Source organism: Takifugu flavidus, chromosome 10 (assembly GCF_003711565.1).
Source record: "Takifugu flavidus isolate HTHZ2018 chromosome 10, ASM371156v2, whole genome shotgun sequence".
Classification (NCBI taxonomy): Eukaryota; Metazoa; Chordata; class Actinopteri; order Tetraodontiformes; family Tetraodontidae; genus Takifugu; species Takifugu flavidus.
The window spans coordinates 2,995,324-3,008,099 of NC_079529.1; the positions used below are offsets into that span (position 1 = coordinate 2,995,324).

Here is a 12,776-nt window from a genome sequence, read left to right on the forward strand (position 1 = left end):
TTATTCTCCAAACCGAGGTTATGAAAGTGGCTCACTGTCTATGAGGTAAAATAGAACATCATTATCCTTCAAATCAGCTGCAGCAGAGTCCTCATTGATATTCAAAATAAAGATGAAAGAGAAGACATGATCATCAGTACCTCTAGAGGGAACATCCATCAGGCTCCTGTAAACACACCAAACAGAGAACACACACAGCACCGACATTCTCAAAAACACAGGCGCGTTTCTGTGATTTCCATTAAAGTCTTTATTTCTCTGAATATATTTGATCCAATGTAAAATCAAACATTTGAAGGAGAGATTTAACTTTCCGGCTAGCAGACCTCAACACCACCAAAATAAAGGAATATTAGAGATACATACCACATACTGACGGCTGGACATAATGTATCTTAGATTGAGATTTAGCCAATAAACTGACCCAGTTTCCTAAATATTTTTTACTCCTTCCCGTGGAGCTTCTGAGCTGGTGCAAATTAACGCCTCTTCTGTGAAGCAAAAATCCTGTGTTCCTGTCAAATAAATGAGGACACGCGTTGACAATTGAACTTCACTTTAAAGTACGCAGGGAACAGTGTTCGTTTCCCTGGAAACACATAGTACCAACAATATAATGGAAGACTTTGGCTATTTACAGTTCACTGAGATGCTGTACTGTTAATGTAGGAGTCATCCCAGACATGCTGTACATTAGTTAGACTAACAGCCCCCAAACCCAACCCCATCCCCACCCCATATGACAAAGTGCAATTTCAGATTTCACCACTAGATGGTGCTTATACACCATATTGAACAGTAAAAAGAAATAGTGTGAAAATCAGATATTTTAGGAGGCCAGTGGCAGATTACCTGTGTCAACATTACTCTTTATTGAAAGCCTGTGTGTGCAACTGATCAACAGCTTGTTGGCTTTGCTGAGATAACTGGAATGGAGTGCAAGCCCTATAAAGGGATATTCCAACATTGTGGGAAGTCGGTCGTTCTTCCCCCCCCCAAATGCTGAAATCATTCCTTCAGGCTTCAAGAAACCATTTCATAGATTGGCTGCGCGGCCCGACGCCGTTCCACGCCCGTGTCTAAAATGTCAGGTGAGGTGATGGTCAACTGCCTGTAAGCAACAGTGAAAAAATATACAATCACACAACTCTTGAGAGGAACAGTCAGCGGGCAGTGTTTAGCCTGAGCGGTCAGACGGGAACAGAACAGTCTGGGTTTGGAACAAACGTTTTTTCCGGGAGTTTAGAAAAGTTCCATGGCTATTTGTAGCAGGCTGGATTATGCTTATGCGGCCAAATCAGATGAAATAACTGAAGCACATTCATGAATAGAGGAGCAACACTCGAACTGACTGTAAGGTAGCGGGATCACTTGGTATTGATGATGTCATGGAATGATTGGAAGAGGAGGCCCTGTGGCACATACAGTACATACACTACATGAGGATTAGAATATCTATACTCACACTTTACACTCTTTATAGGATACAATTTACTGTACAAGATCAATAACTAGCTGGATAATAAACTCTACATTTGTCTCTTTCTTTCTCTATATAGTAGCTTGAATCTGTCATCAAAAATAAAGATTCCCCAATGTGTTTACATTCCCTGCTCCGGTATATAATGCTTTCTGACAATGTTGGAGGCCTGGAGGCCGCGCAATGAAAAACAGTCAGTTGATTACTCTGAAAATATCTTCAACAGCTGACGCCACCACACCGCAGCTGGGTACATCAACAAAGTGCTGCTGCTCAAAACACACACACACACACACACACACACACACACGATCGTGGATGTGCACGCATTGTGTCAGGACTACAAAGAACCATTCACACAGACACACACATAGTTTGACATATGCAGTTACACACTGTTCCTGAGTATGAACTGTACGATAGTATTTGACTGTAAGAAAGCAACGAGCTGTAGGGTCGGAAAGCTGAGCTGCACCAGCTTCTATTCATTTAAATCAGGAAAATAAGATTGAAGGCCATCTAAAAAGAATTAATGTCATAGGCAAACAGTGCTGTTTCCCACTGCGAGGTAAATGTGACGCCTTTGAATGTTGAGCAAAAGGTCTAACAGTCTATATTTTTAGGATTCTCTTTGCTGCCCCCAAGTGGCCAATTAGGCAATGGCCTAAACGGGATCGATGGATCCACAAAGCATCAGAGTTTAAACATCAGCTCCTTTGGGCATTGCTCGAATTGCGAGACTGAACAAAAACATTATGAAGCTTGTCCAGTAGAATACCTGCTGCAGGTCACCTTATGCAAATGTTATTAAATTTACTCACGCAGCACGAGAATGACCTTGGGAGACTGAACTGTGCTGATGACAAAGCTGTGTCTGACAGCCACTAGCAGAAAAAAAAAAGGTCCCCCACCTTTTTTTTGGGGGGGACCAATAATGAGAAACAACTGGTGTTTTTGAAATACCAAAGGTTCCTCCAATCCTCCATAAACCACAAACAAAACAGACAGGATGAGAGTATGAGGTTACCCAGTTTGCATACGCCGACATTGGGTCTGTGCTTGTTGATGTGGTGAAGAGGAAGGACAGCCTCATCTGCACCCAAGCGGTTTAAGACATGTAATGAAGGAGATCCAGCTTATGATAGGTGACACAGAGTCCTACTGCAATTCATACAGAACAATCGCTCTGCATTCCTTTTTGCTTTCAGCATTGATTGCACTGACCTCGAGTGTGAAGGTGCCCCGCCGCAGAGCATCGCCTGTACCAGAATCATTGTGTGTGAAAGAAAGGGAGGTGGTGTTAATACAGTGTAAACTCTGCCGCTGTAACTTGAGGTGAGGGGGGGGGGGGGGGGGGGCAGAGCACAACAGCGAACCACAGGTGATAAAAAGCTCAGTCTACATTTTGTTCAAGCACATTTCACTCCCAGCATTGGAGTGGCCCTCGATGCTGATTTTAACCTCCTGAGGGATGAAGGAGGGCCTGGGCAGGGTCGGGGGAGGCTCCTCCCTCTCAGTCTGGTCTCGCTCCGGAGCCGACCACCGTCTCTTGCGTCCCAGGGGTCTCTCTGTGTCGCCCATTTTAGCCGATTCCTGTCTTTGTTCTCTTGTCCTTGACTCTGCCATCGGTGGTCCACAGACCCCCTCTCCTTGTCCTGGAAACAGTCCCAGTGCTGGTGGAGGCTCCTGCCTCGGTCCCGTCAAGGGCTCCCTGGAAGCCTTCATGAGGAGGCCCCTGTTAATGAGTGTGCCATTCGGACTTGTGCTGTTTCTAACGGTAGCGTCCGCGATGTGACACTGGCCCAACAGCTGAGCACTCTTCTGGCTTTCCACGACGGAGCCGTTCCGAAGGCTGCGGAGGGTCAGCGACACGCACACGTCGCCCACACACAGCTTAGCGCAGGACAGCTCAAACAGCTCCGTTGTCCTGTCTGGGCAGCATGACGACCAGCCTTGCCCGAAGACGAAGAAGGGATACTCCACCAGCACCTCCACACACACCTGAAGCAGAGGCACAACAACGTTAGGGACACCAGCCCATCACTGCAGTTCCATGGCAACGGTGGTGTGTGGGATACTTAAGACATGACATACCTGCGCTTTGAGCTCCCCTACTGAGAACTGTATGATCACAGCGTTGGGAGTCTGTCCACTGTCGATACGCTCCACAGTGCTGGAATCTATCTTCAGCTCGCTGCTAATCTCAGCACTCTGGATGAAGTCCTCCGTCTTCAGGTCCTCCACGCGCTTCAGTTCCCCGTCTGCCAGCTGGATGATGGAGCCTCGCATGAAAAATGGTGGAAGTGCCACAGGGGAAGAGGAGGAGGAGATGGAGGGAGAGGCTTGGATGGAAATGGGAGCGGAGACTGGAGCTGGGTTGGGAGCGGGCATTGGAGCTGGGGAGGGAGGTGCCACGACCACCGGGGAGGGGGTGGAGGGCAGGGCCGGTAGGGCCGGCAGGGCCGGCGTCTGTGCTTCAGCAGGAGGTGGTTGGTTTCCATCTGTTCCCAGTAACTCACACTTGGAGAGGGCTGTGGCCAAATAGGCGTGAGGCATAGCAGTGGATATCTGAGGGGTAATGGGGGAAGAGAGCGTGGCCACCGTGTGACTAACTTCAGTTTCTGTGCCGTTATTAGTGCCACTGACGGGTATGAGGAGGGACTGTCCACTTGGGATAATGAGGTGCTGAGGTAATGCTGGGTGGTAGCCGAGAGAATGCTGGTTGGCGCTCGTAATGTAGCCTATTATGGGTGCTTGCGTGGAGGTATAAAGACCGCCGGGCAGCTCCTCGGGAATGGTGGTTTGGATGATTGTATGTGATGCGACAGACTTGACCACTTCTGAGGAAGAGATGGGGGTGAAAGAGGGAGATCTGGAGACCGGTTTTCCTACACCGAGGCCTCCTTTCTCAGTCTGCACGAAGGAGATCTTATTTGAATTGGCCTCACGGTCTGCTCCGTGGTTGTGCTGAGCCACCAAAACCAAGGAGGTCTGGAGGCCCACAGAGTTTTGTCCATAGTCTGCGGGCAGGAGGATATGTCTGGCCTCGTAGCTCTGGACGGGCTGATGGTTTGCAGGCTGAGCGGGAGCTTTGGGCTGCTTAACCACCTCCAATTCTCCATTCACTGCACTCTTAGCATGCTCGTCTGGTTTCTTTCCTGAAGATCCATCTGCATACTGAAGCACCAGCTGGGATGGAGCGAGGGTTAGTGTTGGAGGGAGAACAGCTGTGTGAGGCTGCAGCTGCAGGTGGGCTGTGGGTGAGGCCACTGGGTTCCCACTGACAGTCAGAGGCGTTCTGCTCTCCAGATGAATGTACTGGCCGGGGACTTGCGGTGTGCTTGGGAGAGAAACGGGAGTTAGCTCAGTGGGAGAGAGGCCTATCTGAAACTGTTGATCCGCCTTGGCATTGGGGGAGATGAGGGCTGCTGTGTAGCCATCCAGGTGGGGGCGCTGTCCGGCGGCAGAGTTGTGAGGGGCAGGGCTCGTGTTGGTGGAAATGATGTGCGAGGAAATGTAGCCGGCGTAAGGCCCAGAACTGATGAACTGAACATTAGGCCCCAGCTGAGCAAACTGGATGGTCCCGGTTTGCTGAGGGAGGGCTGTCGGGTAAACAGCAGGGAGGGGGGCCAGCGGCACTGCAGGAAGAGGAGCTGCAGAGGAGGGAATAGAAGGGGCTTGAATAGAGGATACTGTGGAGGAAATGGAACATCTGGGGCTTTCTGCATCCCTGGATTTGCAACGTTCGCTAGCTACACTCGCCAGCCACGCTAGGTTCTCTGTGTGGGGGCAGTCGGTCGCTATGTCAACTGGAGGCGTTTCTGTGGCTACCACCACTGGCCTCTGCTCCAGAGCCAGGATCTCACGCTTCTTAGGAGGCAGGCACCCATTACTTCGCTCCTGATTAGATTTCATTGTGTCGTAGTGATTGTGGTGCTACTTGATGGTCTTCTGGTCCGGTCTCTCAGCACCACTTCCTAGTTCTGTGCAGGAGCTGACCTCCCCGAGTACAGTGTTAGCTGACCTTTCCTTGTGTTTACTGTGGGACACTTCTAGGTTTTACAGCTGAAAAGATGCATCTCCAGCCCACTAAATGAGCCAGGCGAACTTCATGAGGTATCATTTCTGACCAGTCCACCTTGTGCACAGCGTCAGCAGGGATCTGATGAGAAAGAATAAAAGCTATATCAACTCAGACATTAAGATTATTATTCAATTTCTATTGTTTAACCATTTAAAAAAAACAACGTAACAATACATGAAATCTTATTTTTGGTATTTCTGTGTTTTGCCACCAGGTGGTACCAGGGACCACATCCTCTGACTTGTGTTGATCTGCTGCTCTAAAGTGCCTCATTCGAAGAAATGACGCGTCTAAGTCTCTCCCTTCAGAGTGTGTGTATAAAGCACTGTCACTAAGTCTTTTGTAGCGCCACTCAGCATGCAGGAGACTAAGATTAACTGTCCCTAAAAGCGTGTGCGGCCGTATTGCGTTACTGTGCCAGACAGATGTTTGCGTGGCGTTTGTGTGTCTGGGTGTTTACAGGTGCTTTTTCCTTTCTTCAGGCACTCTGGTCAGAACACAGAGGACAGATTAGCATCCTCAGAGGAGCCTGTGCTTGTGCCTCTAACACTCCCCAGCCTCGTGTCGAGTCAGTGGAGCTGCTTTAAAAATCCACCTCTGGGCGGGAATTCTGGGTCAAAGGGCGGCGCCGCAGTAGAGCTCGCAGTTGTTTGCAGAAACTTCTGTAATTAGCATTCTCCGTTAGCGTCAGCAAACCCTGTTAAAATATTTTAACAACGGTGTTGGGCTGCATCCCGTTTGAATCGTGTTTCAAAGTTCAAGGGAATACGGCGCGGTTCGGTAAACACTGAATGAGTCAGCCTTCGGAGAGTTGAGTGTAACAGCACACTGAAGATTAGGTCGGCCCACAAACACAACAAGAAATGGGGAGAATTACTGGAATTGAAAGCATGTGAACGACTCCCTCATGGAAAGGGCGGCATCCGCCGGCCCCCTCAGTGCAGCAGGACCCGAAACACCCAGGTGTACCTACCGACGCAGCACAAAACCCCAACGTGATAACGTGTATTGCCTCGTTTTTATTTTCCACTGGATAATTCCTGAAAGCTTATCTGAGGGTCACTGCACTGCACTGTGTTGTTCATTAGCCAGAGGCAAAACACTGACACACTGCACGATGCACTTTCACACATCCGTCCATTCAGTATTCCAATTCCTACATTCCATTCAAAGGAGCCGGGTTATTTCACAGCCGTGCATTGTATTTCTGTATTAAAGGGAGGTACAGCAGAGCGGGCAGCCATGGACATACTGTATGGCGCCAAACAAAGCAGGCGAGGGGATTAAACTAAAAAGAAAGAAACATAGAAGGTGACCTTGGTCAGTAACTAACGCTGGCTGTATAAAAAGGATCCTGCATGCAAAGAAAAATGTGCAATACACATAACATCATGCGGTTCTATAGATCTATCAGACATAACAAAGGAGTAGAGCAGCAGGGGGGAGAGAAACGGAGAGTGAGAGGGAGAGGGAGGAGTGAGAGAGGCGATCTGAAGTGACTCTGTAAAAGGGGGTAAAGGGGTGAGAGAAGGAAAAAAGATGGGTGATGAGAAAGAGGAAAGAAAACAGGGAGAACGCTGCCTGACCCATATTGAGCAGCGCCTGCAGCATCAGAGCAGCATGGCCCCCACCGTTCTGAGAAATCCCCAATCAGGGACGCGGCCGCCACTACAGCCGGAGCTTCGGCGTGCGACGCCTCCCGGTGGCAACAACCGTACCCTCAGCAACACAGTAATGACATCACATCTGAGGCGCAGGTACTTAATGTGATTGTAGCAGCGCTGCGAGACAAAGCCGGCGCGCGCTGGCACAAAAGCACACCACCGCCTCTGCACACACACACACACACACACACACACACACACAACCATGTTATTCCTTTCCTTACATGACCTGTAGACAACACTCCCTGCACACAGTCTCTCTCACACGCGCACACTAGGCTCAGACGCACAGCAGGAGAAAGCCTCTGCAGAATTTCCAACACCAGCCTATTAATAGAACGGTGACACCTACAAATATGGAAAAATATTATGAAGAACAAAGGCCAGGCCAAGCCGGGGAGCCGCGAGTCAATCCCCAAGTCCGCCGCTGTCACCTCTGAGACATATGTAGTGATGACAACAGCGGGAGGGACGGGAGGACAGGCTCCGTGTGAGGATCACCGGGATGCCGTTCCGCTCAGACGGTGATAGAGCAACCACGCATTTGATCCGCTTCCATACTTCCACATGGGGGAGGAAAAAAGAAAAGCTGCATGCAGCGGAGACGTAGCGTGCATCCGCTGTCAGAGTGGGCACAGGCGGACACAGCAGTCAACAGCCCCTCTAGCTCCCTGCCTCTCCTCCATCCACCTAAGCCCTGCATCTTCTCTCTCGTGCCGTTACACCAATTGATCCCCTTCTTCTCTGCAGCAGAATGACGAAGGGATGTAATAAACGGGGAGGGGGGAGCAGAATTGGCCGTTATGTGTCAAGATGCTGATGCGCGAGTCGAGGAGATGCAGTTGGGAGAAACCTGTTGTCAACACTGCTGCAGGTTAGGGTTCCTGCTACGAGACCGGCCGCGGCTACACAGTGAAAACCCTGCACAGCGAAGGGCTATATATAGAAAACAAAAACATCATTATCAATCGGAGCAGTGGTGTGAAACAGGGAGGTGGGGGTTACTATGGCAGATACAACAGCAAAAACAGCTATTCACAGCAACCAAATAGCACCCTACACCCACAGACACAGGTATTTTGCTCACTAGTCAGATCCAAACAGTGTCGTCGTCGTCCCCCCCATAGTCGCCCCCCCCCCCCCCCCCATAGCCAAAAGAGCCTTTGTACTGCCCTTTCTCACCAATGCCTACGCCTTTAAGGGGCGGACCTACCGTGTGGCAGACTAAAGCAGACAGTAAGAACAGGCAGTGGGTTGAGGCTGTTTGTCTTCACAATCATGCACCGCTGCCCGACACACTCCAATCACACTAAACACGAGCAGGGATGTGCATGCAAGCGAACCCCCCCCCCCCCCTCCCCCCACCTCCGAGAATGCCTCCACTACTGGTTTAATCCTACTAACCGGGACTGTGGTCAAGCCCTCTGAGTGTCGCCTCCGGGGGGTGGGGGTTAGAATGACAGTGTAGTAGCTGAGCAGCCGATACTATGCTACATAACATAAAGACTAGAGACAGCCCCACCACCGACCACCCCCTCGTCTCTCCCCCCCTCCACTAGTTACAGGACTAAGAATAGCTCACCAGTCTCTCCACAGCCACCGCTTGCACAGCATGTCCAGAGATTTCTTCCTGCTTCTGTGTGTGTACGTGTGTGTGTACGTGTATGTCCTAGGACTCCTCTTCCTGAACCTTTTCTTTTGTGTCGCTCTCCTCCGCTGGAGTCGCCCTCCTCTCCAGCTTTGCCCTTCCTCACTGGAGTCTGGTACGGAGGCTCTGCTGCCCCTGATGGTAAAGGAAGTCCCCCCAACACCAAACCCTGCATTCAAGGCTGCTCCATCGTGTGTTATGCAAGGCCACCAACCAATGCAAAGCCAGCTCCTTCTCTGCCTGGCTGCTTCTCTCTCTCTCTCTCCCTTCCACTGCCTCCCTCCTCTTCCTCTCGCTGTACTCCACTGACACAGCTCCTCCCCCAGCCAGCCTCATCAGCCGCATCAGGTATTCATTCAAAAAAAACACACTCTACTTGGCGTAGGGCCCAGACTACGCTCACACCGAGAGGAAGAGGAGGGGAAGGGCGCCACAGACAGGGAGGGGGGGTGAGAGGTGGGAGGGAGGGAGCTTGAAATTCAGAAAGGCTTTGCTCAGACAGATATACGGTGTGAGTAACTGGGGTTTTCAGAATGGCACAGGCACGCATGTGTGCAGTAACCAAAGCCGAGGGATTGTAGGCATGCAGAAAGCGTAAATGTCAAAAGCTCTTTTCACGCGTTTTCTTTTTTGTTCTTTCATTTTTTTATTATTCGCAGAGACAAATCTCTGTAATCTGCCAAGCGAGCCCGCCCTAAAATGAGCCTGGATGCAGCTGCAGAGCGACTTTCAAACCCCGATCCTCCAACCCAGCAGCCCCGGGCTTTTATCACTTTATCCTGGACAGCAGACTGGCTGTAAGGCTGCAGATGGTGGGGGGGTTAAACCACCAGGTATCTGCTTTCCTGCAGTCAGAGCGAGGAGAACATCCCCTCCACTGACACCTCTGGGAGAAACACAAGCACCACAACAAATAATGCATTGTTACTATGACAAGCCCACAAGGTGGTATGAGAGCTCGGGAAGCTCCGTAAACCTTCTCACTGCTGTAGGTTAGAGCATGCCGACACACCCCCGACACAGGAGAGCAGAATGCGTTGGATGCTGTCTTTGCCACAGGGCTACACCTTCAACGCAATATTCAGGTTTCTCTCCCATCGGTCTAAACAAATTCATGTCAGAAAATAGGTTTTTGACGCCACCGAAACAACTTCCAGCTCCATCCTGAGTGGAACCGTTTAACATTCGAGCACCACTGGGCTTCCTTGACATTTGGATGGATCAGAGTTATTCTATAGTATAAGCTGACATCAAGTGCCTCGCAGCACTAAAGTCCTGGGTTCGATTCCTGCTGCTCCTGCAGCCCACCATTAGGTTAAATCTGCAGTAGCAATAAATGGATGGATGACACGTATTTGTTGACAGATTTTTCCAGTTAGATACTTTGATTTCCAAGCAGAGAGAGGGGCGTGTTTGCATGTGTTTACCCACTGTGAGCTCAAACATCTAGAGGCTAAGGTACAAGTGCAGCTCTGCAGAGTGCGAGGTGCCTACTGAGAGGGAATGCTGCAAACCACAACACAGCGTGCGTCATGTTACAGGCACTAACTACCCAAAACGACCTCTTACTCACCTGCTCTTACCTATGCAGCCTTCAGTAGAAAACAGAATGGAAACTCAAGTGGCTTCCAACTGTTGTAGTAGGTGATTATACCGCACAACCTTTGGGGCAAATATTCCGATTTACGTTCTGGGGGGAAGTTAAGCGCGCCGACAAGGCTGAAAATGGAATCGCGTTACCTCGAAAGCGCCCAGTATCCAGGCGCGACCTTCCGTCCGCACCATGATGGTCTGTGGAACTCACGTTCCTGTCATGCTGCAGGCATGTCCAGACATGTAACACTGGCCCTTACACAAACACGCAGACAGGAAAGTGCGTAGTGAGCCATTGGACTTTAGTCTAAATAGCCTATGACGTCATTTTTCTTTTTAAAAAGGGTGAAACGATTTGGAGACGATCCGGATCTTATCACAAAGGCAATTACAGTGCAGTATACTACTATATAGTACTGTATACTACTTGCTAATTAAATATAGCTTTCATTAAAAGTTTCCGTTATTATCAAACTGTGCTTACATAAATACCCCTGAACAGCAGACAAATGTTTGCAGCTCCTTCTTAATGAAAACTGTGGTTCTCAATAATGCTCCAGGAAATCAGCTTTTATGAGCCAATGAGCTTTTATGGCTTTTATGACATCTAAAAATTATTAAAATGCCAATATTAATGTGTTTGACCTCACGTGACCTCTTTTAAAAGCTTGTAAAATGAAAGGTAAAACTCGAATATTGAGGTCACATGAAATTTCAGAACTTGCTTTTCAGGAATATTTTCAGAGATGGAGCAGCCTGTGGGGAAATATTATGCCGTTATTTGAAGGGAAAGCGAGGTGTGGCTGTTGGGGTTGAGAGGGCAGCTGGTATCCGCGCAGGAGGTAAAATACACCGGCTCTGCCCCGACTCCACCGCCGAGCCCTTCGGTATGGTGGCGGCGGCGGAGTGGTGGCCACACTGCGCGGGTAATGTGGGGAGAATGTGAAAGTGCTTGCTGCCATGGCAACAAGGCAGCTCCACAGCCTCTACAGTCCCCACTAAGAAGGATGGGTGGCAACGTAGCCGCGGTGGTGTAGCATGACATGCTGAAAGGGGCCATTGAGGGCCGGTGGATTCAACAGTTAAGAGAGAGCAGAAACTGTAGGCAGAGGAGCTGACCTGGGAATATCAGACAATGTCAAAGCTTCTGAGTCTGAGTGGAAACTAGTAGCAGTTTGAGTGTAGGCCTTAAATACCCTTCAGTGTTGAGGTCAAATGTTTGGACTAAATGTCATTTATTTCAGTGTGTTTGTTTAAAAAGTTCCCCTTCTCGTGTGGGAAGGGTTAACAGATCCCTCCACTGATTTTACGGTAGCTTTCACACATTGCTCAGCCGACGCTCTGAATCCATGTTCGAAGACTTTTCATTCAGCTGAAAATAGCAAAGCATTGCTATCACAGCACTTAAAAAGCCTAAATAATTGGGTGGAGGTGACATGTGGAGGACAGCCACCGGGGGAACAAAAGGTCAACTTCAAGGAAACAAAAAAGATGTCAAATGAAAGCATAACACTGTCCAACCAGGAAGACAAATTCAGTTTATTTAGTCATTTTTGTTTTTCAGGACCTGGTCAGAAATATCAGAACATCAACTTATAACCAGGACATTAATATTATGAATACAATAAAATTATGAACCAATAACTGAACTGAAATTGCCATGAATTACACAATCTATCCATGTTGAGGCTAAACAAGCTTAAATCTTTTTTTATAAATGTCAATACTAAATACACATATGCTGCTGTAAGTTATAATATATATACTGGTCAGTGAATGACTGATTAATAAAAATAATTAAAACCCAAATATGTCGTCAATGACCTTAAAGAACCCCCTGCTTCGCCTTCTCCAATACTAACTTTAAACGATAGAGGGCGCACAACGTAAAAGTCCAGGTTTTAATGAGAAAGAACGAAAGAAAACGACCCGTCAAATCTGGATTGTGTAGTATTTTCGAATCCTTTTCAACTCACTTTTTTTACAACCCTTTTCTCTCTAATTTGGCTTCAGTGTGTTCAGTTATGATTAATTTTGGTGGTATTGCCAGGTAATCCTCAGACCAAACCGGCATCAACGCGACAATAGTTCTCTTGAAAAGAGGGAGATGGGCTGAAAGCAGATGAGTCACTTTTTAAAAACCTTTCAGTTCACCCTCAGTCTCACACGTCCTGTGAAACCAGGCGTTGTGTTACCCCGGAGCAACATTTCATGAGATGGAGGTGAATATGTCTCTGATAACCAACACAGGTTGTCTTGACAACCATATTCAAAAATCAAAAACTTGAAAAAGCTCACAGTTGCATC

At 48.7% G+C, this 12,776-nt stretch overlaps 1 protein-coding gene across 8 annotated transcripts; it reads right to left on the reverse strand.

The window, feature by feature from the left end:
• Positions 1–226: 226 nt before the first annotated feature.
• Positions 227–10,735, reverse strand: LOC130533228 (ataxin-1-like). 8 transcript variants are annotated; one of them, XR_008952509.1, is made up of 5 exons: positions 8,811–9,176; positions 3,575–5,642; positions 2,705–3,481; positions 2,508–2,573; positions 227–515 (listed from the first exon to the last, which is right to left on the reverse strand). XR_008952509.1 is itself a non-coding variant. In XM_057046494.1 (3 exons), exons 2-3 carry the CDS (start codon positions 5,393–5,395, stop codon positions 2,879–2,881), a joined length of 2,424 nt encoding a protein of 807 aa, XP_056902474.1. In that variant the 5' UTR covers positions 5,396–5,642; positions 10,617–10,735; the 3' UTR covers positions 227–2,878. The 8 variants fall into 8 exon arrangements, 5 of the variants coding, with proteins under 5 accessions (XP_056902474.1, XP_056902473.1, XP_056902477.1 ...); XR_008952507.1 differs by having other exon boundaries at positions 227–2,573; XR_008952508.1 differs by having other exon boundaries at positions 2,508–3,481.
• Between the last annotated feature and the right edge of the window lie 2,041 nt (positions 10,736–12,776).